We start from the raw sequence: 27,840 nt of genomic DNA on the forward strand, positions 1-27,840 counted from the left end.
ACCAACGTAATTAATATTGCGATAACACAACAAGAGCAGAGGAAGCGACAGCCACAACTCGATCGTAGCGCAACTCACTTTCGCAAGATTGTAGTCCATCGTTCATAGGATGCTACCGGCTGGCCTAGCAGGCGAGAGCAATCAAATAATTACAGCTGCTCGAGCTGTTCAATGGTGGGTGTTAAGTGCAGCAAAGGTTCCGCCTACATACAAGACTAGGTGCGGCAAGCATCCTATATAAAACTCATAGCACCTAACGCAGTACACATCATAAGCGATCTTGACCGCGTCCCACACACTCAAGCACTCCTCAGCAACCGGGCGATATTTTGAAGGTAACATAACGTGTTCGGAGAAAGATTACTAGTAACGGTAATAGATAACATATTTCATATCAGAATTAACTCAAATTAAATTTATAAATCATAGTAATATAAAGGTGTACGGTACCAAGAAAGATTACAATTTGCAGCGATCAATAACATATTTCATCTCATAATTTACTGAAGTGAAATTCATGGATCATAGTACAGTGAAGGTGTTATAAAGAAAATTCTATGTAGCAGTAAACCATGACAAAGTTCATCGTAGAACTTAATCAAGTTAAATTCAAAAGTCATAGTAATATAAACTTATAAAAAATTGCAAACAGCGAAAAATAATAATAAATTTAATCGCAGAAATTATTAACATTAAATTCAGGTGTCGTAGTATATCCTATAAAGATATTCCAGCAAAGATTGAGTAGCGGAAAACCATGACAAAACTAATCTCAAATCCACTAAAATAAAATTCAGAAGATATAGTACAATAAATGTGTTCTGTATTATAGAGATGGCAGGATTACGATGCTGTGTGGTGGTGGTGATTGCTGTGATGGTGGCAGCAACAGCGGCGACACCCACTGACTTCTACGGACACGGTGGCGACCACCACAAGGGATACAAACCCGTTAGTTATTCCACGGAAAACTTGAAAAACTTTAAAATGATTATTATTATTTTAATATTTATGATTTATCAGTAGCGTCTTTAATTAGTCTGTCAATCGTCCGTCAACTTCATACATGAAAGTAATTTTTTGACTTAATTGACTATACATTTTTGACGTAAGAGACACGACGGCATTGCATAAGGTAATCTTTCACTCGAGTACATCTTTGCCTGTTACAGTTGTGTTATATGCCGAAACATGAAGAAGTTATATGCCGAAACATGAAGAAGTTCCTAGACAGGAGCATTAAAAATTTTCTTAAAATAAATTACGCAGTGATAGGACCCAAATTGAAAGGCATTCCACCGAAACGAAATACATTATCATGCTCACTTCCAATACATCATCTTCTAACATTACTATTAGAAGGAAAATGGGCTGGTGGGCTGAATGCGGGTCAATTGGAATCTAACTTGCCATTGTAATGCCTTATTTTGAGAAGATCCAAGAAAACTAAGATCGTAAAACTCATATAATGTTTACAAATCCATCACTTAAGATAAAAAAAAACTAAGATCGTAAAACTCATATCATGTTTACAAATCCATCACTCTATGTCCGGCAGCCCCCGAAACCGTACTCGTTCTCGTACGGCATCGACGACAAGCACTACGGTCCATCGTTCATGCAGCAGGAGAAGAGCGACGGACACAGCGTCAAGGGCTCCTACACCGTCCAGCTACCGGACGGCAGACTGCAAACGGTACGAAACCAATGCCAAAGCTGACATTTAATGCTGAAAGAATGTTGAATAAGCGTTGTTTCAACGAAATAAGCTTGAACTCAACGTTATTTCAATGACATCTGTCAGGGGGGTTGGTTTCATGGCACAAACTTGGATTGATGGCAGTAATTTGGGTTGAAATTTGGGTTAAATTTGAATATCCGGGAGAAGTAATTTATTTTGGCAAAGTTAGTATAGACCATGAAATTATAACCAAAAATAATTCAAGTTCTTTACAAATCAACTGCAAGAATTCACAAAAATTTCAAAAATTTTTGTCGAAGCTAATTCAATGAGTTTTCTTTATCTAATATACAATGACTAATGCTTTTGAAATAACATTTCAGCTTACAAAATCATAGGTTTCAAATGAACTATTTTGGAGACTATTTTTTCTTGTCGAGTATACTACAGCTAACTTCTTTCTATACATTAGACAATTCTCTGTTATTTCTGGATACAAGTATTGTATTGACCAACTACTCATCTCAATGACATCTGTAATTGCATGATCACAGGTGACGTACACGGCTGACCACGACAACGGATTCTTCGCGGATGTCAAGTATTCCGGGAAAGCGCAATACCCGTCCAAGGGACACCCGCCTTTCATCGTCAAGCCTCATCATCATGGCGATATTGGCTACCACTAAGTGGGACGCACGTCTTATAACAATAATTTCTGTTGCTCATTTTCTATAAATAATAAAGAAAACTTTCATTTACTGTCTTTTCATTTAATGAATCATCGTATTATAGAAAAGATACAGGGTGAAAACACACGGAGAGGCTCGACAGTATACTGCAGAAAATGAGTAGCCATTTAAATTACTGAAAAATGCTCCATAGCAAACTAGCAGCCTCTGTAATAAGCCAAAAAGTTTGAATGGAAAATACAAAATATTAGTAATAAAAAATTAACGTTCAGCTGCGCATACGCAGAAATAAGAAAAAGAAGCTAAAATATACAAATAAAGACGGGCGTTTTTCAGTATCTTCATTTGTGGAATACTGAGCGCGGCGAGAAGGCGAGTGAAAGTTCACATGATCTGTGCCTAGCAATTAAGCGATGTGGTTGTTGTGCCGAAAGAGAATAAATAAAAGTTTCACCAACGCTTTCCAGTTTACTATTTTTTAGAAACTGTATCAAAAAAATAGCCAAATACGTAGAAGTATACAATTTTTGGAACATGACTGTCCAGAAAAAATGGAAAACTTGCATGGTCATCGATGGAAAAAAGACTACCATTGGAATTTTTAGGTCAACCAGAAATGCTAAGCCGGATTCTAAATCAACAGAAATGAAGTCATCACCAGACCGGACTAGGCTTTTATGGTCGTCGCACCAGCTGTTACTAATTGAAACTTACAGGAGAGGATGGGGAGGGGGGAATTATTTTTCAATGCAGATTATCAGCAGAATTTCAGTTTCAGAAGAGATTTAGAACATACAAGAAGCCCTTGATTTGAAATTGATCGGTAAAATAATCGGTGTGATTATGGGCGCTTAAGCTAAGCTCTTTACAAAAAAAAATATTTTAAAAATCTCAAACCAGCACAGAAAAAAAACACAGCATCATAATCGATCTTCCGTCACATTGAAATATTGGAATTTTCTTTCTTTTGGGCGAAGAAAACGGTTAGACAATGAAGCTGACACGGTTTCTGGAGATTAGTGGGACGAAACTTGGCACATAATGGGGTTCGAAAGCAGAAAATGCCCTAACACCAGCAGTAAAACGAAAACTATTAATTATAGCATAGCGCCCTGGAAAAATCATGGTGGTAAGATTTTCTCTAGCAACCTGAAAACAATTTTCAAGCATAATAGAAGCAACTGGGGGCACGAGCGAAACTAGCTCACCTAGTGCTTGCAGCAGCAGGCATAATCCGATAAAAGGAGGCACGAAAAGGACCAATTGAAAGAGAGAGCCAGGCAGAAAGTTGGCTCATTAGAAAGCGCGTCAGTTGGTGCTTCACTTAAAGCTACCGGCAATATTCCCAGTTCACGCCTAACCCATACGCGCAACGCTTTCCAAAATATGCACTTGCCTATGCAGCAAAAAAAAATCTATGGATTTACCTGGCTTCTAATACAGAAATTAAAACTATAATAAAATTTTGCACACTCTGGCTGCTACTAGTTTCGCAATAAATATAATCCCAAAATTTTGTAAATATTTCACACATTCCAAGTCTCTCGTTGAAATATGACCACATATATATAGGTAATAAAAAATTTGAAAGTAAAATATATTTCAACGAGTCAAAAGTTTCTAGAAAGCTAACGAACAACATTCCGAAAGCCAGAATAAACAATAATTATCTGATCAATTATTAAACGCATACACCATCGTAGTAAATTATACCTGGAAGGTGCCTGAGTGCACCACGCACGCGTAACACCGTACGGTCGTAAACATGACATTTGTGTTACATGGCACTGCAATTCCTTGCAACGAACTGCCGCCGTATCCCACGTATAATAATAATTCACTGGAGAAAACTTCAGCAGACAGGCAGCACGCAGCAAGCGAGTGAGTCTGCAGTTCAGGAAGAACAACTGTATGCAGCAGCGGCAACACAACTGCAGGTAAAATTTTATTTCTCATTATATACTCAATTATTTCGATTTTTACTTCCGCTAATTTGGAGACGTATTAATAAATCTAATATTTAAAGAAAGAACAACAATAAATATAAGGAAAGCTCATGTAGGGGGCTTTGAAGTAGCTATTAATACATGCAGACAGACTCGGTAACGAAGAAAAGTGCAATAAGAATAAAAGATGTATATTTGAAAAGCATAATCATTCAAACGAATGATAATAGTAAAAAATAACGATAATTTAAGGATAAATCAGTTAAGAGAGAGAGCATATTCATCTCGGTGAAAGTAAATATCATTCTAATGAACAAAAGAAGAATGAAAATAAAACGCTTATTAAACTATTACTTATGAATAACTTGAATTCATTTATAGGGTGCATTCGATTTCCGTACGTGTACAGAACGCATAACTATTACAGAACGCATCACTTATTGCTTAAAAACAAAATCAAGTCGGTTTAAATTATTGAAAACCTGAATTTCATTAAGAACCGTAACAAAATACGGTCATCAAGGTAATAAAATACATAACCCTGTTGATTTCACATGCATTAAATACGAACTAAAACGAACCGATGTTTTCTATTAGGATAAATTTAGCAAAACCATATTTAATAACATGGTTTTGCAAATACTTGTCAAACTCTGAGAACTGCGATCATTAGTAATGAGCCGGAGTAGTCCAAAAGCTTCAGAGTTGAGATTGAAAGTGTATTCCACTCAAGGCAATGCAGATTGCTATTCTAAAAGTTTCCGATTGCAAATAAGTTACCCAAATAAACTTTATAACATTTATTAGAGTCAAGGCCATCGACAATTGCAACAGTGAACCAATTTCACGCTAAGTAGCCACGATATCATGCCGATGAGACGCAATGTAGATAAAGAGATGGAGTTCGTGATGACGAGTAACGGTTGCGCCGACCCTCGCAATACCGGCCTGATGAATAGATAAGATGAAAGCGAAACCGCGTCCCAGACGCTGCAGGTTTAAGGCTAAGAGGAGAGCATATAAAGCAGAGGCGTTGCTCAAGGCACAGTCAGTTACAGCCACATCTCACCTCATCTCGCATCTCATATCTGAAGCCGCGATAACATAACACGCACGACAAAAGCAACTGGTAGGTACAAAAAATAATCCTACAATATTGATGAGTACGAACTATGGGTAATTCGATTCATCAAAAATACCTCAAATAATCAATTTTAAACATTGAATTCATACTTCTACTACATTAAATTTACAAATTCTGTCAATTTGATCATTCAATTTAATATCAATTATAGACTTAACACATTAAATTCTCATCTCATGTATGTGCCCATAATTTGCGATCGAACTGCATTACGTAATTTTAAAGATAATGGAGCAAATATTTCATACTTAAAAATTTAATATTCTTCTTGGTGTAAATCTTGAGTCCATCTGTTTTTGTATTAGTACTTAGTAAATTAAAAAAATGAAGTATCAGTAACAATATTATTCAGTGACAATACATATATTATATATTTGTTATTGTAGATACAGTATGAGTAAAATTCAATACTGAAATATTAACATATATTGTATTTCTTACTCTAGATACAGTATATATGAGTAAAACTCAACATAGAAATATTAACATTTATTGCAGGCGGTACAAGATGAAGACCATCGTCTTAGCAGCGTTTGTAGGGGTTGTGGCGGTATCAGCGATGCCTGAGAGCAGCTACCATCAGCCCAAGCATGTCTACAAACACGTAAGTTGCCAACCAATATATTATGGTTGAGAATTGCATGTCGGTTGTAGGCTTTTGGCTACCAATGAAGAATATTTTAAATATCACTCTGTTGAAAGAACTTTCAAGGACAGATTGGCGTGTTTTTGTGAACTTTGACTATCTTTCGTATCAATTAAAATAATCATTCTTAATAAAGGTTATAGAATTGGCATCGACAACAGAAAATTCCAAACTCTGTCTGACATATTTTTTACAGTTGTAAGCACTCGTAACAAAACAACATTGAACAGTCGTAAATATTGGCTAGAATTTCAGCAAAAAAAAATAAATTTCCCATGGCCAGTACTGCAATGAAAATATGCAGCTGAGCCTAAAAAAGATAATTAAAGGTTCATAGCGAAACTCACAAAACGAGGCGCAAAACCCTGCTACAATGTTACACGCGCTCCTATAAAGAACGCATCTTGCGTTTCAGACATGAAACAAACTTTTTCAGTGTGTTTCATGATTGCACTTCATTCTTGATTACATGGATATATAACATCCATGGATCCATATAACATCCATTCCATAAGGATCCAGATTGGATCCATAATTTTTCAATCCAATCTTTATCACCTAAAAATCAGTCAGCTTCTCACCAATTGCGATCATTTTAATTATAATTTACAAGATGAACCGACATATGGAAATATTTCAGAAGTGAATAGCAGTTGTAAATTAGTTGATACTTTGCCATGGAAATGTTTCAATTTTTCGCTCTTTACCCACCCACACAGCCAGCTAAGCCGTACAACTTCGCGTACGGAGTGAACGACCCTTACCAGGGCATCGACTTCGGCCAGCACGAGGAAAGCGACGGAAAGCAAGTTCAAGGCTCGTACACCGTGCAGCTGCCTGACGGACGCAAGCAGATCGTAAGTGTATGATGTACGATGAATTGGGTCAGTTACTTGGTTTTCAGGAACTCTCGAGCCGTACTAGCACACGTTGCATCATAAATACAAGTAGGGGCTGATTTTTGCTCTGTGACTAGAAAAGACGTCAGTAATTATCTGAAAATATTGTCTTTGATATTATGGACCTGCTGTGTTAGCGTCAAGATTTACGAATGTTAATCGCTACGTAAAATGTGAAAAAAAGTAGAAAACGCAGAACTCGGATATAGTTGAAGAGAACCTCAATAAATTGATAGATGTTGAAAATTGAACACAAAAGAATTAGAATAGAAAAGCCGTCAAGTTCTTTTTATTCATCATGTGTTCTTTACTCGAAGCAGTAACAAAATAATAAAATACAGTGTTTCACACCACCAAAATGTTTCAGGTGAAGTACATTGCTGACCACGACCGCGGGTTCCACGCGGACGTGCATTATGAAGGCAAAGCTCAGTATCCTCCCAAATCAGAATACCCTCCCTTCATCGTGCCCCCTCACAAGGGGTACTCAGAGCCCCACCATGAACCAGTCTACAAGCCTCCCGTGCACCAACCAGTCTACGCACCACCCCACCAGCCCTCCTACCACTGACGCCCCAAATATCAATACTCCAGTAAACTCGCTTAACGATAACGGAAATTTATTTATGAATAAAATTTGTTATTAGTCATATACTTTTTTTATTTCTAAGGCATCCGCAGTTACTTGATTATACACGGAAAAGTTTTAAAAGTTAACAGTATCAAGTACCTGTAATGAAAATAACAAGTGATCGCAGACAAACATAGCGAACAACAAAAAAAAATCGCAAGCAGAATTCAGTGCCATTCGATTAAAAACACTTCGGTCGCATGATAATGACGCTATAGCATAACATTCGTATAACTGATAGGATGCCAACGCCTTGAGAGATCACAAAGTTAATATTTTCGGGAGACACGAAAAGAATGATACCTGGAATATGCCTAATATTGAAATTAGTATCAGCATCATATGCTATTTTGGCAAGAGTTTCCCAGCCTAAATTCCCTGTCAAACTATTCAATCACTCCGATGTCTTCAACTGCCATGGGTTTGATTTTAAAACCCCGAAAAACCCTTATTCTATGGTTTAAAAACCATGGGTTCAGTATCGAAATTTTCGGTGTTTAACCAGTAATTTGATTCGTATTTAATATTCAAAATCAAATTGATTGCACATATTTTTGAAGAAAATGCAGGAAAGAAGTGGTTATGGAGAACGTCATGTCTTGATGCAGTGAAACTAACGGAACTCACAATAAGCTACTGTGAAGTATCTTGAGGTTTAATACCCACAATTTTCTAATTTCGGTGAAACTTGCATCACGGCAAGAGAAAGTAATAAGTATACTTCCACAAAGGTTCTTTAATTGGCACTCGACTCGAGGCAATTTATATTGGCTTAACTTGCAATGACCTATTCAATGGGCTCAACTTTCTCCCCTTCACTGTGTCATCAAATCGCACTAGATTTAATTGGGTGAGTTCTACCTTGATGCTTCAGGCATTGAGGCAGACTTAAGTTTCTAGCGACAATAGGAAATTACTGCCTGTTGTCTGTTTTATTCAGTAAATTTCATCAAAATTTCAACTCTGCACAATATTAGGTGAGTTCATAATTAAATTATAGTTAAAAAACTACAGAATTTCATGAGAGTTTGGAAATGAGCTAGTATACCGAGACCTTCAAGTCGCTTGATTCAAATGTGAAAATAAGCTCTAATGTCCCTGCCTCAGCGAAGCTTAGTTAGATTTTATTTTAATTGCTGAACGGCTGAATAAACAAGATTTCAAACCAACCATTTCACTTGTAGCCTCATTCTACTGTAAACTGCAGTCACATCTGCATGGAACGAAGCATTAGTCATCAATGTCTTGATGCAGTGTTATACAAAATTATTTGCAATTCCAAATTTGCCAGTCGGAACTGAAGCACCGATCGGTCAGAAGGCTGCCGAGTATGTGCGCGGCAAGGGGGGATGGCATCTGGCAGGATAATGCTTCAACACAACAGCAACTGATATTGGTACTCCCACAAGGCCGCAAGGAACATTCAATGTTGTCACGTGTTCCTTTTATTTGGATGCCGACCTCATATACTCGAGATCCGCGCAGCTGCTGAATTTTTCGCTTTTCCACATCAAAGTGACAAGGAAGTCAGCATTGGGCACGGGATTTGATGTGGGCCTTAGCTGCATGGGTTTTTGTGCACGTACGGCTTATATACCACGTAGCACGATCGATAGATGCCAAAGTCATTCACTGCCAAGAAATATTTCGGCATGAGCTGGTGTTCAGCGAGCACTATATTAGCTTTCCGAGGCGGATATGTTTCTTTCGCTACGATCTTCACGTGACCTTCTGAAAAGCAGAGCTATTATATACTGACGGCAGTTCCTACAAAAGACCTGCCATTAGCTGGGTATTTTTGTTAGCTGATTAAGGTTTACTTCTGCTACAGAAAAAAAGCCACCATTGCTGAAAAGAAACTCGAAAATCATTTATAGAAATTCAGTGAAAATCTTGCTGCATTTCCTGCGGAATATAGGGAAGAAAGCGTTTATAGTGTTATGCGAAAAGAGCTATTTCCAGAAGACAGAAGTACATCAGATTTACCAGTTTCTGATCTTCTGTAGCTTATTTTGTCACACGGCGAACACTCTTCAAAGTGTTTGAGTCTCTTCGTCTCAATCAGCTAACACGTTTACCTCAATAATGTTGCAAAAATGTTGTCAAGCAAATAGGAAGGGTTTCAAAAAATTATTCAACACTGAATTTCAGTACAAATTTATACTAAAACACTTTATTATGTAGGAATATATGATGTATTCTACAACACTTTATTTGCCATCCCATCGAACATTTTATTTATAAAATGTATCAAAATTAAACAATAAATGATCGTTTGAAATGTTTAGGCATTTTTCATGATTATTTTACACTAAGTTTTGACGCACAATGAGTCGACGTAATACGACATCTAAGTCTAGACAAGAATATGAAAGCGCGTTATGATTAATTCATGGCGAAAAATTTCCTTTGCCGTAATTCCACAGGTCTCGTCCTATCATTGAACAAAGTAATGCGTCCAACCGAAATGAGTTTTAATGTTGATGTATCATAACTCGATGTGGAGATCAGATCTCAACTCGTCTAGAGAGATTTAACATCCAATAGAACTGCACAGCTTAGCGTTATTTAAAAAAAAACGTATTGGGGCCTAGATCCCTTGAGATAAAGGGAGTAAACCCAATAAATTTCCAAAATAATTTCTAATGAAGTTCTCGTTCTTTGGCCAGTTTTGGTATTGTAGTTTGCGGACCGAAAATAGTCAGACATTGAGCGTGTGTTCACAGAAATGTACCTTTGAAATTTAGCAATTTAGCACATGAAAATTATTTACAATCCAAAAGATGAACCAATTTGTGTACATAATTTCAAGGTCGTTGGAAAATTATTGAAATATTCAGAATAACTGAGCGGCGAAAGTTATTTGAATTAAAGTTAAGTTTAAAAAGTATGCACTGAACTTTCCAACATTTATTCACAACCTACGAATATTCGAGTGTAAAATAAGAAGGCATGTGACATCAACGGAACATAACGGATGGGATTTTACAACTTTTCCTTTCAAAATCGCATGTGACATTTAGGGCTTAAAATAACAATGGGCCTGAATTGCCTATTAGAAAGGTAACAGCTTTTTAAACATTTATTTAAATTTAAAACCTGGCAAATAAAATGCCACGAAAATCGAGCTTTTAATATTGAGTATGATGAGACTTTAAATAACATGCAAGTGCACAAGAAAACTCCTGCAACTGCGGTGGCTGTAAAAATCAATGATGCAAGGAGATATCGTGCGATCATGACGTGCAAAAAGGCGACTATGGAGCGGTCACGAAATATGGGAAATGCTCCTTATAAAAGACGCCGCTTGGAAGCAAAGTCAAGCACTTCCCTGCAAGCAATCGCCAAGGAACGACCACCAGCTTCAAGCAAAATGGTGAGACCATCGACAAAACTCGACCAAATAAAATTTTAAAAACGAATTTAATCTTCACGCAGCGCTCTAATTTAAGCATATTTCTAGCAGAACGAACCAAGATTCTGGAAAAACTTTGAGTTATTGACTAATTTAGAACCATTATCCGCCTTCGCATCGATATAACCTGTTATATAAGGTTCGCCTTTGCATTGATATATGGTATTTCCGATACATGGTAATTCCATTAGTGCAGTTAAAACATAAAATAACAATTTCTTCATAAACATCGCACGTGATCATAAGTTCCAAGACATTTAAAAGATGCATTGTGAAGTAGTTTTGAAATAATATTACCTGTGAATAGAATGCTAGCGCAGCATCTACATGTACCCTTAATTACGATCACTGATTAAAATGCACTACAGGACCAGAAAATCCTTTTCTTCCCTAAAAATATGTATGATTGTCTCTCATATATTGCGTGAAAAACCGCCAGACTTAATGCTCAGCCACTTGATAATACGATCGCATTTGAAGTGGAAGATTTTATAGGCTATTTCTCGACAGTTAAAGAGGGCAACTTGAACTATTTTCCTTTAAGATTTAATGCCGCCATGGACCCGAAATGACGCACTGCAAGGGCAGCAATAAAAAGTTACGATCGGTTGTAACGAGGAAATGACTCCAAAGTCAGTGTCACCGAAGCGAATTTCATGAACGAGTACTCCAAACAGACGAGAGGACGTAAGCTCGGGCCCAATATTGAGGTGCTTCTGAAACACAATAAAACAAAAGTTGTGGCGGAATGGAAACCCTTCTGTTCAACTAGCATTAAATTTGGTTAAAAAATACTAAAGATTTGAAAAACGAGCCAATTATTAAAAACTTACAAAATATCGTGGGATCGAGTTAGGAGCAAGTTTCAGATAGTTTATTACGCAAAGATACTCCGAAACTTTTGAGAATTCTTTCTTTTACTGAATGAGAACTTTTTACAATACATGAACGTAAAAAGAGTATTCATTATCGAGTCGACTAGTTCTTTCTTCCTAATGCACAATAATTCAGGGATAGATGGCTTTTTTTGTAGAACATTTTTCAAATAACCTAATTTGTCACACAGAAATTCAGCGTGATGGCACTTTTGATTGTGGCGGCGGCGGCAACAGCGATGCCAGACAGCGGATATCACAAGCCTCAGCCCACGTACAAAGCCGTGAGTTTAATTAAAATATGTTAATATTTCTTCATCCTAAAATGAACACAAAAGTCCCTTACCTTAAGCTGGATTATATCATATTAATTAAGTTGTTGGATCAATAACATTAAAAAAAAATATCGTCGTCCAGAGATGGGACACATTCCCCATGCAGGAATCTCCGAAAAAAGAGAATTTAAGACAAGTGCAACAGAATGGCATAAAAGGAACAGAATGCAAATACCATCAAAAGCTCCAAATTACTACTTGCAAAAAAGTATTAAGTAATTACTCCTTTCTTGCAAAGAAGTAATTCATAATAAAAATAATTATGACGCTAACCAACAGCGCCCACATTATTATTTCAAAGAAAACGAATGATTTTCCATGTACAGCAACCAATGCCGTATGACTTCGCGTACGGAGTGAACGACCCGTACCAGGGCATCGACTTTGGCCGCAGCGAGAAGAGCGACGGACATCAGGTACAAGGCTCCTACTCCGTGCAGCTGCCCGACGGACGTAAACAAACTGTGAGCAGCTAACGTTTTAACTCTGAAATAATAGTGAAAAGAACTCTGAAATTGATAAAATATTGACAGGAATGTGAGGAATATTCGTCCATACCACCGAATACGATATCTACAACACATTAGATGGAATATTGTAACAATTCGTTACTGAAATGCGTAGTATGACTTGCGTGACTCTATAACAATTTCATTATTCATAAATTACGGAGGAGATTTTTATAAGATCATACAAACGATTACCTTGATTTCTTGCGCAGGTGAACTACCGAGCGGACCATGGCTCGGGCTTTCACGCTGACGTGATTTACGAAGGCAAGGCTCAGTATCCTCCAAAGTCTGATCATCCGCCCTTCGTGGTCCAGCCCAGCAAAGGTGGAGGCTACCCAGCTCCCCAGCCGTCCTATCACTGATCACTGAACGCATCGCTATACCCTGACCAAATACCGTATCACAATCATAGGCGGGCGAGAATGTGAACTTGTTAAATCTGTTGCATTTATAATAAAAAATAAAGCAAAACTCAAACCAAGCATCTATTATCCTTAACAACCAGAAGTACATATAGTATAAAACATTAAGTGGAAATGGAGGTTTATAAGCTCTTTGTGCAATGAAAGTAAAGAAACAGTCATCGCCAACAAGGAGGAACGTGTCGATTATCAAGCTTTTCGTAGTTCAGATTGATAATAATACAACTAATTATTATATTATCATTAAATCATGAATATAGCTATGTTTCAATCGTGATCAATCTGTCGAAAGGAATTATTTTCTAGTAATTTATGTGATACTACGATACATGCCTCCAAGAAATCGCACGTGCGACTCATTTGTCTTGGTGCAGCTCTCGGATGGAACCCCGAATCACACCCACCATATCTCACAAAAGAAGTTCGATTGTATTAATAATATAGCGGTTTCAGCGTTTATTAGACCGTAGGCCTGTCGTCGATTCTTAACATCGCAGAACATTCGCAGCATTTTGCGGTCTCGAACTCGCAACTCACTGCTACAATTCTGCTGTGCTTAACCGCCCGGCCTCCTTGCCGATTCTGACCAGAAACTGGCGCACAGAGCTGGGATCGAATCCGTGCCTCTCTGCGCCAATTCTGGTACTCTGGGCCACCCTGCCCAGAGCAGTACTTCAGAACGTTCGGTGCGCGCTTCACTATAGTGGAGAACGGTGATTTGGGAAATTGGACGTTGAGGAAAGTGAAACTGTAAATTCTCAATATCTTTGTAGAGAGGATGTAGGCCAGGAAACCATGTTGGATCAATAACATTAAAAAAAAATATCGTCGTCCAGAGATGGGACACATTCCCCATGCAGGAATCTCCGAAAAAAGAGAATTTAAGACAAGTGCAACAGAATGGCATAAAAGGAACAGAATGCAAATACCATCAAAAGCTCCAAATTACTACTTGCAAAAAAGTATTAAGTAATTACTCCTTTCTTGCAAAGAAGTAATTCATAATAAAAATAATTATGACGCTAACCAACAGCGCCCACATTATTATTTCAAAGAAAACGAATGATTTTCCATGTACAGCAACCAATGCCGTATGACTTCGCGTACGGAGTGAACGACCCGTACCAGGGCATCGACTTTGGCCGCAGCGAGAAGAGCGACGGACATCAGGTACAAGGCTCCTACTCCGTGCAGCTGCCCGACGGACGTAAACAAACTGTGAGCAGCTAACGTTTTAACTCTGAAATAATAGTGAAAAGAACTCTGAAATTGATAAAATATTGACAGGAATGTGAGGAATATTCGTCCATACCACCGAATACGATATCTACAACACATTAGATGGAATATTGTAACAATTCGTTACTGAAATGCGTAGTATGACTTGCGTGACTCTATAACAATTTCATTATTCATAAATTACGGAGGAGATTTTTATAAGATCATACAAACGATTACCTTGATTTCTTGCGCAGGTGAACTACCGAGCGGACCATGGCTCGGGCTTTCACGCTGACGTGATTTACGAAGGCAAGGCTCAGTATCCTCCAAAGTCTGATCATCCGCCCTTCGTGGTCCAGCCCAGCAAAGGTGGAGGCTACCCAGCTCCCCAGCCGTCCTATCACTGATCACTGAACGCATCGCTATACCCTGACCAAATACCGTATCACAATCATAGGCGGGCGAGAATGTGAACTTGTTAAATCTGTTGCATTTATAATAAAAAATAAAGCAAAACTCAAACCAAGCATCTATTATCCTTAACAACCAGAAGTACATATAGTATAAAATATTAAGTGGAAACGGAGGTTTATAAGCTCTTTGTGCAATGAAAGTAAAGAAACAGTCATCGCCAACAAGGAGGAACGTGTCGATTATCAAGCTTTTCGTAGTTCAGATTGATAATAATACAACTAATTATTATATTATCATTAAATCATGAATATAGCTATGTTTCAATCGTGATCAATCTGTCGAAAAAAAACGGTTGACATCTCAGAGAAGAAGAATGAGAGGGGGAAGGGCAAACAGCGACAGTAACAAGTCGAAAAAGAACATAGAACATTAAAGCTAAACAACAATAAATTTCTAAATCAAAGTCACTCTCGAACCGTCCCAAGAAAACAATTAGAAGTTCTAAGGTACCGTCTCTAAAACGGTTGATTGTGAGCCGTTTTAACTCAAGTTTTAATGAGTCTCGCAGAGAAACTTTATTAGTAGCAAAAATATCCCTTCACACAACCAGTTTGAAATAAAGAGAGGCGTAAGGAGGCATTGCAATATTTATTTAACAGGCAACGCATTTTTGTAGCCCATTGTTACTCACACATAAGCAGACATTTGCATAAATAAAAATAAGATCCTCAAAATAATGTGTTTGGAGCACAGCTTGTGACCAAGAGTAATGTTTTTGAACATTTCGATCGATATCATGAAATAACATCCTAAAAGTTATCACATAACAACCAATGTCATTCAATAAACACGACTCTCAATTTAAATAAAGAGAAACATGATTATATACTTTTAAGCAATGTTTTTTTTACATAAAAACTATTTAATAGTGCAGTAAAGTATCCCTTGACAGAAACAACGCGCATAAAAAGAAAAATCGGGTTGAATACATTTATTACAATCTATCTTGACAAAAAAGTTCCTTTGATATTAAAATCCTATTGTACTTGCTATCTATAATTTCAAGCTTTCAATCAGAACACATGCTTGAATTATTTCAGTGAAATGGATAAGCCCCACAGGACCAGACTTATCCCAGCCGATTAAAATATTTTACAGTGACGGGTATTTTAGAGTGAAGCTGGAGGAAGCATTTTTCAGCATTAGTTCTTACAATATATACAGTAACCTAAGATGCGCCTTTATAACGGACACAAAAGAACCAGTCAGGGTATAAGATGTCCCGCAAATTTCGAGATCTTGGTCAGAAAATTGTCATGTTAGGACGAAATTATGATTTCTTAAGCTGCTTATTGGCAGAGGCTTGGCGTTTAATATTTTCTTTGTGAGGATTTTGTAAACAGATTTATATCGGAGAGAAGAAATTCGGAGTTATTTTAGTGATGTGTTTAAAAATTTCGAGGGTTGATGAGCACTCGGGAAGACTAGGGCAAGTGTCGGATACCATTTAAAAAACTTGCCACCACTAATGGTCAGGAGCGATTCGGAGTTATTTTCATGAGGTATTGAAATTTTTTGAGGGTAGATGAGGACTCATAAGTATATTCAAGGCAAAGGTCGAATGTGATGAATAGAACTTACCACCATCAGTGACGATGTGTTTTATTAAGAAAGGGAATTATTTTCTAGTAATTTATGTGATACTACGATACATGCCTCCAAGAAATCGCACGTGCGACTCATTTGTCTTGGTGCAGCTCTCGGATAATAGGACTTCTGACGAGCACAGACACGCGTCAGAAGTCCCCCCTGAGGGGCTAACAACCCTAGTTTTGACCAGTATTATACGGTTATTATCGAGGAGCGGCGAGTTGCGTGGCGACGCATGTGTCATTGAAGGTAGCATACCAGAACGCCTTCGCCCAGACTGAAGTCATCCCGTTGATCGGGACTTCATCGTTGCTACCTTCAATCAAAGAGTTTGTTTCGACGATGCCATGTAAATGCAACTACATTATTGCTAGCAGGACACAGCAATCTTTACTAAAAACAGGCCAAAATAGATAACCGCACAACATAAAAATATAATACTTTATCATATTTCTTGATTAGTTTAAATAGTTCCATATAGCATTAAATACAAATGACTTTCAACGGACTTATAACAGTATCAATTCAAGATACTAACAACAAAACTATAAATGCTCCAACTGGTGTTATACTTGAAAATTTTCAAATGATTCGTAGTCAATAATGGCTTGAATTAGGAAATTGTTAGATAACTACATTCTCTGATCTTTAATGGACCCCTAACCTTACTAACATTTCAATCCGTCAATATTTCCGGATAACATCGCTCAACAGCCTAAATATTAAATAACTTGTTCAAATTTATTCTTGGCTTTCCTAAACAAATATCATGTAGGAGACAAAATAGTGATGATTATGACTTGAAATCTCTATATAAGCTAATGGATACATAAATATTTGCCGTTAGTATTTATGCGTTTTTATCCGTAATTTTTTACGAGATATTATATTTAATATAATTTCTTACGAACATTTTCTCCGGTATTTAAAGGCCAGTATTCAATGTATCATATGCGGAAAAAATATCCTGGCAACCAAAAAAGGCGAAAGTCTCGATACATCTCACTGTTGTTCCATTCTCGTTAGCGGTTCGGGAATAATAGGGAACTTGCCTAACACACTTTGCGTGTGTCCTAACTATCAATGAAGAGGGGAAAAGTGTAGCGTGACAGATGGTGGTGCTCGAAGAAGCCTGGAACTATAAAAGAAGAAGAACCAAATGAAGCAGCATCATAACTTGTCAGCTTTAACACCAAGTAACATCGCAAGGGAAGCCTCTTCAAAAATATCAAGGTGACGCTCGACGCTTATATGTTATCAAGTAATTTGAGGCCAGGAGCAGTAATGATTGTATAGAATTTTGGAAAGAAATGTCTGGAAATTAAATTTGGAGGCAATAATTCTAGCATCGATTCCAGAATATTAAATGATAAATATAAACGAGTGTGTACTATAAGTTAGCGGAACTTAGGCACGCAAATTAACATTAATTAACATTACGCTAACGCCTCAAGGCGATTGAAGCCAAAATAAATTTGAATAAAATATTCCTATAATTGTGGTTTAGTAGAAGGAAATGAGGTAAAAATAAGACAATTGTCAACAAACGATGAGTAGAAACAATTTTGTGCAGATGGTTATGAGGTTCACTGCGCTCGCAGTTTTGGGTTTGTCGGCCATGGTAACATCGCTTCCATCGGATCCCTACCAGCCTCCAAAACACTACAAAGAAGTAAGAATATATTCACAATTTCGGCCGTATAGTAACTTTTACTTAGCAGTATGACGATGAGCATCAGAACAAATCATCATGTTGCGGGGCTGAAACTGCCTCTTCACATTTTCTCCTTAAAAAATTATCTTGAGCCATAAATTTCGATTTGAAAGTGAACCAAGTTCTGAGAAAAAACCGCAACATGATAACATTTACTTTCAAGTAATTACCTTACTTTGTACTTCTACTTTGTACTTTGTACTTGTAATTTACTTGTTAGTGCACAAGTAACTTGATAACAATTATAAACAAGGATATTAACTATTTGCAACCCACAGCCAGCAAAGCCGTACAACTTCGCGTACGGCGTGAGCGACCCATACCAGGGCATCGACTTCGGGCAGAACGAAGAGAGCGACGGCAGCCTGGTGCAAGGCTCGTACTCCGTGCAGCTGCCTGACGGACGGCAGCAGATCGTGAGTTGGCAACGATAATATTATTATTACTGTGAGCAAATCTATGATAGAAGTCATCAAATCATACGCTGGGAACGATAATATTATTGCACTGTCAGCGATTGTATGATAGACGTCAGCAAATCGTGAGTTGGCAACGATAAAATTATGGCAATGTGAGCAATTGTATGATAGACGTCAGCAAATCGTGAGTTGGGAACGATAATATTATGGCAATGTGAGCAATTATCAGAAGGACGTCAGCAAATGGAGAGCTGGGAACTATAAAACAAGAAAGGTAAAGACCAATAACTTCGTACTTGCACTCCAATAAGCATTCGTAGACATTTCCTTATGAACCCCTTTTTAATTCGGTTATAATTATGCCAGAAAATCTTTCCTTAAGAAAATTTAAGGGTTGTTTCGAAACTAAAAAACTATAATTGGTCCATACAAGACAATGCATTAAAATTATTTCTCGGTTATCCATTACTTAATAAAGTGAAGCTATTTACATCACGTGCATTTTCACCGAAAAATGCAAAGACGTACCCATTTCTAATGTATGAAAATAGCAATGAAATTCCATCAATGACACAGGTGACGTACCAGGCTGATCATGACCGCGGGTTCCACGCCGACGTGAGCTACAAGGGCGAGGCGCAGTACCCACCCAAGTCTGAGCATCCTCCCTTCGTGGTCAAACCAAGCAAGGACTACCACCAACCCTCTAAGGACTACCATCAACCCCCCAAGGATTACCATCAACCCCCCTCCTACCATTGAAATGTCATACACTAGATAAGGATCCATTTAGCTATTGAACTGTTGGGTTTATGTTTGGTTCTTTTAATTTGTTGAATACATTTGTACACTAAATATAATTAGAAACTTTAATGATCCCACTTCGAAGATGAAGTAAAGATTGTGACACAAAGCACATCATTATCAACGAGCTGATGTACGAGTAGAAAAGTCTTCATAAAGTTAATTCAAAATTTACGGAACACAAATGACAACCCGGACAGCTGAGATAATGACGAGAACGAAATATTGAGAAAAACTGCACAATCTAGACATAAGGCTATATATAAACCTTCAACCAATATATCCGTCGTCGAGAGTAACGAATATGATGATTTATGCATGTATGATTTACGCACTTCAAACATTAGGAGCACAGTACGGGCAAACTTTGGTGAAAAACAGACAACACAGAACTGGCAAGTGTGACATTGCCCACACGGTTATTAACTTTCTACAGAGCTCGCCGACTTTTGAAACTGCTAACCGAGAGACACAAGAAGTAATCAGTATGACTGTGGCTGACAGTTCGATAATTAAAGGACTTTGAATAACAATTTGGTTTTAAATTTGGGACAAGACATGTCATACCGAAGATGTTTTAGAAGATGGTTTAGTTTGTGCGAGAGTTTCACTTAGAAAACTAGAAGAAATTCGCCGTCTTAGGGAGATGTAGCTGTCCATTCCAATTAGAAATACCATTCCCTGCAGTATGTCAAGATATGTCACTGATTTCTTCAAGAACTGATTTTTCGAATGTGTCATACTCCGACTACTCAGAAAAAGTCAGATTTGGAGCAGGGCATTAGAGAACTGCAGGATAAACTCATGTACACGCAGATTTATTTTTCTTCATTTTATGGATTATTTGTAGACATATATCTAATAGTAAAAATATGAGCATTTGGTTTAAAAATGATAAGAACAGCAAACAGCAAAGAAAATCAGACCAGCAGAGTACAAAATGATGTTGTTGTACACTAATATATTAAGACAAGGGATGGCGTCCATATTTCGTCCGGAACGGTCGTCGTAGTGAAAGGAAGCGACTGCGGTGATCCAAGATCAGTCAAAACGCTCGAGACGACGAGACCATGACGGTGCTGCGCAAATACAAACGACGTAGATCAAAGACATTACGATCCTGATGCATGATTGATGATGAGTGCGTCGGCGTCGTTGATAGCCGCTCACGGAAGGGCCCGGAGAAAGGTGGCATACGAGCGTCCTCATAAGGACCGTATTATAGGCTCATAAAAAGGCAGTTGCAGTAATTCACAGGCTCAAATATTTGCCATTTCTGTTTCAAGATACAAGAATTTAAAACGAATCCATCTTAATGAATAAAGTTGGAAGCATATTCATGAATTTCATTCGGTTCAATTGAAATGATTTTTTTTTGTGTCCTACAAGATTTTGAGGCCACGCCTATATCAAATCTGGAAACCGGTTATATGAATATTTAATCAAATTTTCAATTGAAAAACTAGTGAGCAGAAAAGTAGTGGAAGAAAATGAATGATATCTCAAAAGCTAGCCCACTAATATTTGACAGAAAATAAAATGTACGTTACCTCCCAAACGAAGCTATACATTACGTTAATTCGTTGCTAAAACAACGCGTGTATTTTAGGATATTTAAAGGATATTTACTATGAACTTACCCTAATTTATTATCAAAATAGCACATTTTGGCGGACTGCCTGACAAAACTGCACATAAAAAATGTCGACCAGAACTACTGGGAGAGCAAAGGGACATAAGGGTTACAAATACGGTCGGTCGTAAGAAAAGTTACTGTATTAGGTTAAAATAATAAAGAAAAATAATAAATAACAATTAATTATGTAAGCAACATTTCGTTATACTATCATAGCGTACATCAATAACCGGAAGAGAATTTAAAAACCAATTTTCAGAGCAATATAACATCGATATTAATATTTTTTGTCGGCAGTAATTTTTGAAACAAGATTTATTCTGATTAAGCGAGCCATCACCAATGATATCACTTCATATTCCAAACAATTTCATCGTTGCACGGTCACCAGTCTGAAAATTTAATGGTGGCGTTACACAGAAATGAAGCCAAGAAGTATAGAAAGAATTATCACATGGCGATCAAATATTTATTTTTGAGCATGGCAAAAAAAGTTAGAAATTCCGTTTGATAGCTCAAAATCTAAACTTGGTTGTAAGCATCGTTAGAATCAAGGTTCATAATTGAAAAAGAAATTCATCATATTACAAGGACATTTTGTGGCATGATCTGTCAGCAGTGCAACATCGCTACGACGTACATAGATAGCCGTGTTCAGATTTTAACAGAACAACTATCATGAACCAAATATTTCAGGAATAACTGAGTCCTGGAATTATTTAGTCAGTCCTCTAATCTCACAACAACAGAAAATGGATAGTGAGCTTTCTAGTTGTGGGTGTAAACAACGTGAGGTTTCTGATGAAACAAGAACTGAAATTGAGACAAATTCCACCAATATGCTATGGCCATATAACTTCTAGCTGTTAATGCCTTACAATTCATTGATTAACAATGTTTGTCTGAAATTAAGTATAACCTTTTATTTTATGTCCAAATGATATATTCATGAGAAACCGTATAACTTAAAGTACTCAATAAATAGGTAACTCATTGTAAAGTATTAAAAAATTATTTAAAAGTGACGTTCCCAAAAATACTTGAACAATATTTGTGGCGAATTTTTAAAAATTTCGTACTTTACAAAATCAATCCATCCTCATGTGACACAAAAGATGGCAAAATTGGATTGACGACTAAACTGAAGAAAAACTACTTGAATTAGAATTGTCCTTAGGGAACACATTGTTGCAGTTGGTAAAAATTTGTAAAAACTGTCATAATTCAGCGGTGCAGGAATTCATCAAAAACAGTTGTGACGCAGACAAAGTTACACGACCTGTTCTAATTTAAAAACAACGTGAATAATGCCTAGCTAAATTTGCTGCTTGTGAGTCAATCGTCTTGTCGTTTCATCTAATAATCAAGAGTTAATTAATGAACTGGATGAATTAGGAGAAATGCTCTTATGAGAATTATGATGGGAAATACTTGAACCGTAAATAAAAGTTGTTTTGGCTAACTTAACTTTTTAAAGATTTCAAATAATTCACTTAATTACAGAAAAATACAAGGATCACCTGAAACACAACGTTCAATATAAGTTAGTAGATTAATATAACAGCGCCGAAAGCTATTAAGGAATTAGCGCACATTTATTGACCATCTGGCAGCTTTGACAATGGATGCAACTGGCATTAATGAGTGTCTATCTATTATCGCATCTATTCGAGCTGTGAAGACAATACACTAATGAATGCGCCTTATTCAGTAAACACAAAGTAAAAACCATTTCAAAATAAAATTAATTAAATTTGTGACAATGTCAGCGGGTGGAATAAATATGTTTTGCCACGGCAACTTGGGAGATTTTTTTTACAAGTTATATAATTAGAGTTCATTCGAACTTATCGAGCTTTAACCATACCGTTGTTAAGTAATGATATAAATTTATTCATAGTTCATAGTAACAATTTTTCCGTTTTCATTTAGAGCTTTCCATCCTGTATAGGTTATGCAAACATCCCGGATTCATTCATTCATGTTTTAGTTACGAGCTGGCAAGGATTGCTGCACGGCACAACGCAATTGTACAGACATATTTTACCAAATATATTGTGAATTATCACTGTTTTATCTGAACTGAAACCTTTTCCGGACCGCGTCGAGTTACAGTGATAAATAAGTAGCCCCCTATCACAGTTAGCCTCACATTTGACACTTAACAAATTTCAAAAATTGGTAGTAAAAGAATCGTGATCCCTGGACACAAGTCATTCGAAAGTGCAAGCGGTATGCAAGAACGTACCGTATGCGAACATTTTCGTTTTCTCCAAAAATCATTAGTCCTGCCACGCTTTCACGTACGGCCCAAAACAGCTGAATGTTACGAACAATTGCCATGCACATGCAACCGAACAAGTTGGGAAGAATTTTGCATAAGAATAATGAAGTTAATGAATGGCATGGGCCGGTGCAAGCTTTGGGAACGAACAGACATCTACAGACGGTGGTCAAACGTGGACATCGTTCGTAACGGACCGAGGGCAACATATGTAACAGCGACGACATGAAGTTATTACCGCACTCATTCGTGCTCTGGTCTATGGCCGCGCTTAGTGTAAGTTATTTATATTATTAACTGATTTTATTTGCCTGAAAATTCATCGAATTTTGTGTGAACTGAAATCCACTTGAACTTAGTGCAAGAGCTTTAAATATTAAATTGTATTCTATAATAGTAAATGCCATATTAGAACAGCAATTCTAGATATGTTAAAACTGATCAAATAAATTATACAGAGGTACATGGTGATATTGTGGACTTGAAAATAATTCAGTTAGTGCTAGATGATAGTTAAACACAATCTTAATCCGATGAAATAAACTTGTTTTTTCGGGCAGGTTCTTCTGTGTCATCCAGGCAACACGGCACTTGCAAGTAAAGTCGAAGATGGTGAAAATGCCAACATTACAGAAGAAGATATTAACTTAGAATCCCTATTCGAAAACATATTATTGGAACAATATCCAGATGACTACGTGGTTCTCACTCCTGTGGTTAACAGGCATGCTGAACAAACGACGTCCGCCCCAACGACTTCCGCGCCTAATATTGAAGAGCCATATTTCATCAATGAATTGACAATGCATGAAATAACTAATAGATCCAACCAAGTGTCAAGTGATGATTATCGGGATAAGGAAGTTTCGACTACAGTATTCGTGAAACTTACTGAAAACGTACCACCGATGGAGCTAACAGAAAGTGAAATTGCACTCACTACAGGAATATCAACGGAAGCAACCAATAATGGTGAGACTAAGATAATTAAGGAACAGGGAGAGTATACGAAGAAATCAACATCACCGTCCGAATTTCAAAAGCCGACAACAATAGCTCACTCGCAAATTGATATTCACCCGACCAGCTTGGTACATCCTAACTTTGCCATACAGGTCAGCGAAAACGGGTCAAAGACGCAAGTAAGTGTGGTAAAAGTGAACTTAGTGAAGCCCGTTTTTAATACCGGTACTGTTAATGACGGCAAAATTATCACATCGCTACCCAGCCTTAAAATGACAAGTCCACTGAAAATCCGAGATATCACAGCCAGCAAAACGACATCAGAGCCGTCAACCACTAAAATAGTCATGAATAAAGAATCTCTCGGCACTACATTCAACGTCAGAACTCATAGTTCCCAACTACGTAAAAAACAACCATCGAAGTCAAGTCAGGCCTCAGTGAAATGGACTAATACCGTGCGATTTCATCCCACTCAACCATACCAACAACCGCAATTTGTTTACACGCAACCGACACCAAGAAGAACGAAGATGTCAACAAGTGAATATCGTATTGCGACGAGACCAAAGTTGTCAGAAACATCAACAACCACTAAAGTTCCACGACCAACTCAGCCTCAGGTTCCGAAACTTTTGGTGACAGAAGAAGATGGATTTTACACGAGCACGTTGCGAGTAGGTACCAATAAACGAATACGTAGCAACTATCATGCTAAACCTTACTTTGAACTATCAAAGATGAAACACACTCAAGCTGAAAACGACAAACCTGAGAGATCAAGACCTAACACAAGCACCTCAGACGATTTACAGACTTACGAGCCCACTACCCAAGCATCAATAAGCGAAGGATACAATGAGACTACAACAGAAATATTGTTAGATTTTCAGACAGAAATGGAGCAACATCACCGCATACCAGCGAAGAACGAAGTCCCATCCACACCTAACTTGCTACCTCATCCGACACCGACACCCAGGCCAGCACCAGAGCGGGGACAGAACTCAATAAAATCTACTACACCTTCCTTTATTCCCAGTCATCATCAGTTATTTCATCAATCGACAAAATCAGCACCCAAATTCGTCAACAACATTTTTACAGGAAGATTGTCTTACAGTCATCCTACAGTAATGGATAACGTAAAAGCAACAGAACCGACCGAATTCTACCATCCTACAAGCAGAGAAACTTTCCCTCAAACTCCACGCACAGTTACTCCGAAAATAACTAAAATGAAAAAGGGTTCACATGAGAGATTGAAAAATTACGCAACCAGTTACGTGATACCGAATAACACCCTGCGTAAATTTTTATGAAAGCATTTTACGAAGGCAACATTGTTTAATATTCACGATCAACTCTAAATATGGCAAGGTAATTAGCAGCACAATTGGAAAGGAAATTCTCATCGAACAGTATAAAAAATTCAAACGCGTTAAAAGACTAATTTTCCATGTGGGTGCACACAATAGGCAGTGTGCAGATCATTTTTCCGGTACCGAGCGAAAGGTCGAACTTCCGAAAGTGTTGATGGATGATGAAATCCCATATACGCACGCATCGGAGCGCGACAGCTAGTGAGAGTGGAGCAGGCAAGTTGTGGAGGACTATCTGCTTGTAATTTAAGATCCGAGACTGCTTGGCGCTGACAGATAACGATTCCCGCGTCGTTTGTGTTGACAACTAGTAATTCACCGATCAGGAAATTATAAATGTCTACATAAAATATGCTCGCATAAAATCAATGTTGAAAGTAACATCACTATATCACTCAGATGACGGCGAAACTTGGTGTGTTATTTATTCATTACAATCACGAGTGTGAGAGTGAATACAATATCATTTGGGGCAAAAAATTAAGTTGAACGGCTAAAAAGGCAACTAATGTCGTAAAAGATCGGGACAGCTTTAGAAAGATAAGGACGGTTTCTAGAAAATGAAAATTATTTATAACGCACGAGGCAAATCATATTCACCACTTCCTGCATGGTAGTCAACGAGAAATTTACGAAGCAAATTATATAAACTACTCAGATGAAGTAATCACTGACTGTTCACTTTGATTACTCATTCCTAATTCGAGCTTAGCATCCAATAGAATACACTGAATAATGTACTTTTAAATTTAAGGCTCGGAATTCTTTTGATCACTAAACATTTTTAGAGCAAAAAATTATTGCGATCACTAAACATTTGCTGATCAAACAGAGGTGAGAGAGGGGAAAGACTATATTCGTACTTACCCTTTCGACCGCAACACAGGATAGACAATGTCGCTCACTCACCTGTAGAGAAACAAACAGGCTTGAAAGAACTTTTACATATCATCATAAGTGATTCCAGATAATAAAAATTAATAATTACGAAATTCCACTGATATTTCGCGTGAATTTCATATAAATTTAATAAGTACTCAATCGAGAAACAAAGAGACTCGAAAGAACACAAGGTAAGTAATATTGGAAGATTAAAAATAATAATACACAAGCAATTATTGCACTGCTACGTTGCGCTAGATTTTTTTCATGGAGATTAAATTAATGACAATTAGTAAACACGGGTCTAGTTCTCTTTTTTCACTCAGTCCCGCAACTCGTTTCGAAATTTCTGGTTGAAACGAGCAAGCTGGTTGGGGGTTAAGAATGGGCGACATGCCGATCAGAACTGAGGCCTGATCAGAACTGACATCTTATCATTATATACCATATTCTATTATCTTAAAAGAGAAATAATTACAAAAAGCTACAAGCGACATCCAGTTCAAAACGATCAAAACCAGATTAACAATACCTACATCCAGAAACGATCAAAACCTAGATTGAACCTTTCACCACCTCGGACAATGCCTCCGTAATTGCATGGAAGAATCTTCGGAAAATTGAAACACTCTCTCCCATAAGATCGCCGACTTTCGCGCGGACCAGCGGTCGTGATGCAGAGGATGAAGCAACGATTCCATCTTTTTTGCAACTTCACGGCTAATATAATGATAAAATAAGGTATATATCTGCTATCGTGAGTCTCGCTTCATGAAACTGAAATTCTCAAAATACACGATTAATCTGACCACGCCTGTACTATTTTCCTTGCCTTAATGCATCATGTACAATGTCGGGATAACGTCGATCAAATAAACTTTGTGACTAACTCACACAATTATTCATCCAAAACACGTAAAAAAATTGAAACATTCAAGTAATTGAATTAACTTCGATAGAACGTTTGCGTTTCACATAAACCTTGCGACGAAACCGACGAAAAAAACATCCACCCTGCAGTATATAACCACAGTAGTATATTAAATTGATATATAAACTGATAATATATTTTAAATACGGCAGTAAGTTTGAGTAGAATGATCTATACAGTCATACTTTTTACAGCATCATATTACAAAAATACGAGGCACGGTAAAAAACTAACCATTGACCGAATAGGATCGATCAGCAATATTCATTGAAGAGAAAGTTGGCGGTCGACTGTACAAGCCGTGAAACTATGCTTTGTTGCAATTACATTAATTAGCGGAAG

General features: G+C 37.4%; 6 protein-coding genes across 6 annotated transcripts; all 6 read left to right on the plus strand.

Annotated features, from left to right (window-relative positions):
• The first annotated feature begins 252 nt into the window (after window positions 1-252).
• LOC108667632 (cuticle protein 19) lies at window positions 253-2,443 on the plus strand. The gene is made up of 4 exons (XM_018154676.2): window positions 253-335; window positions 833-951; window positions 1,559-1,696; window positions 2,236-2,443. Exons 2-4 carry the CDS (start codon window positions 835-837, stop codon window positions 2,368-2,370), a joined length of 390 nt encoding a protein of 129 aa, XP_018010165.1. The 5' UTR covers window positions 253-335; window positions 833-834; the 3' UTR covers window positions 2,371-2,443.
• A 2,913-nt stretch (window positions 2,444-5,356) lies between these two features.
• On the plus strand, window positions 5,357-7,658 carry LOC108667629 (cuticle protein 18.6). The gene is made up of 4 exons (XM_018154673.2): window positions 5,357-5,448; window positions 5,962-6,067; window positions 6,829-6,966; window positions 7,376-7,658. Exons 2-4 carry the CDS (start codon window positions 5,972-5,974, stop codon window positions 7,577-7,579), a joined length of 438 nt encoding a protein of 145 aa, XP_018010162.1. The 5' UTR covers window positions 5,357-5,448; window positions 5,962-5,971; the 3' UTR covers window positions 7,580-7,658.
• A 3,301-nt stretch (window positions 7,659-10,959) lies between these two features.
• On the plus strand, window positions 10,960-13,257 carry LOC125178977 (cuticle protein 19-like). The gene is made up of 4 exons (XM_047883965.1): window positions 10,960-11,015; window positions 12,121-12,213; window positions 12,591-12,728; window positions 12,986-13,257. The coding sequence occupies exons 1-4, from the start codon at window positions 11,013-11,015 to the stop codon at window positions 13,136-13,138; spliced, it is 387 nt and encodes a 128-aa protein (XP_047739921.1). The 5' UTR covers window positions 10,960-11,012; the 3' UTR covers window positions 13,139-13,257.
• Window positions 13,258-14,257: 1,000 nt separating this feature from the next.
• LOC125178978 (cuticle protein 19-like) lies at window positions 14,258-14,945 on the plus strand. The gene is made up of 2 exons (XM_047883966.1): window positions 14,258-14,416; window positions 14,674-14,945. Exons 1-2 carry the CDS (start codon window positions 14,261-14,263, stop codon window positions 14,824-14,826), a joined length of 309 nt encoding a protein of 102 aa, XP_047739922.1. The 5' UTR covers window positions 14,258-14,260; the 3' UTR covers window positions 14,827-14,945.
• A 2,717-nt stretch (window positions 14,946-17,662) lies between these two features.
• LOC108667630 (larval cuticle protein A2B) lies at window positions 17,663-19,476 on the plus strand. Its single transcript, XM_018154674.2, has 4 exons — window positions 17,663-17,716; window positions 18,057-18,155; window positions 18,476-18,613; window positions 19,193-19,476. Exons 2-4 carry the CDS (start codon window positions 18,057-18,059, stop codon window positions 19,376-19,378), a joined length of 423 nt encoding a protein of 140 aa, XP_018010163.1. The 5' UTR covers window positions 17,663-17,716; the 3' UTR covers window positions 19,379-19,476.
• Window positions 19,477-23,505: 4,029 nt separating this feature from the next.
• Window positions 23,506-27,282, plus strand: LOC108667624 (proteoglycan 4). The gene is made up of 2 exons (XM_018154667.1): window positions 23,506-23,616; window positions 23,901-27,282. Exons 1-2 carry the CDS (start codon window positions 23,566-23,568, stop codon window positions 25,623-25,625), a joined length of 1,776 nt encoding a protein of 591 aa, XP_018010156.1. The 5' UTR covers window positions 23,506-23,565; the 3' UTR covers window positions 25,626-27,282.
• Window positions 27,283-27,840: the final 558 nt, after the last annotated feature.

This window comes from Hyalella azteca, unplaced genomic scaffold (assembly GCF_000764305.2).
Source record: "Hyalella azteca isolate HAZT.00-mixed unplaced genomic scaffold, Hazt_2.0.2 contig14173, whole genome shotgun sequence".
NCBI lineage: Eukaryota > Metazoa > Arthropoda > Malacostraca > Amphipoda > Hyalellidae > Hyalella > Hyalella azteca.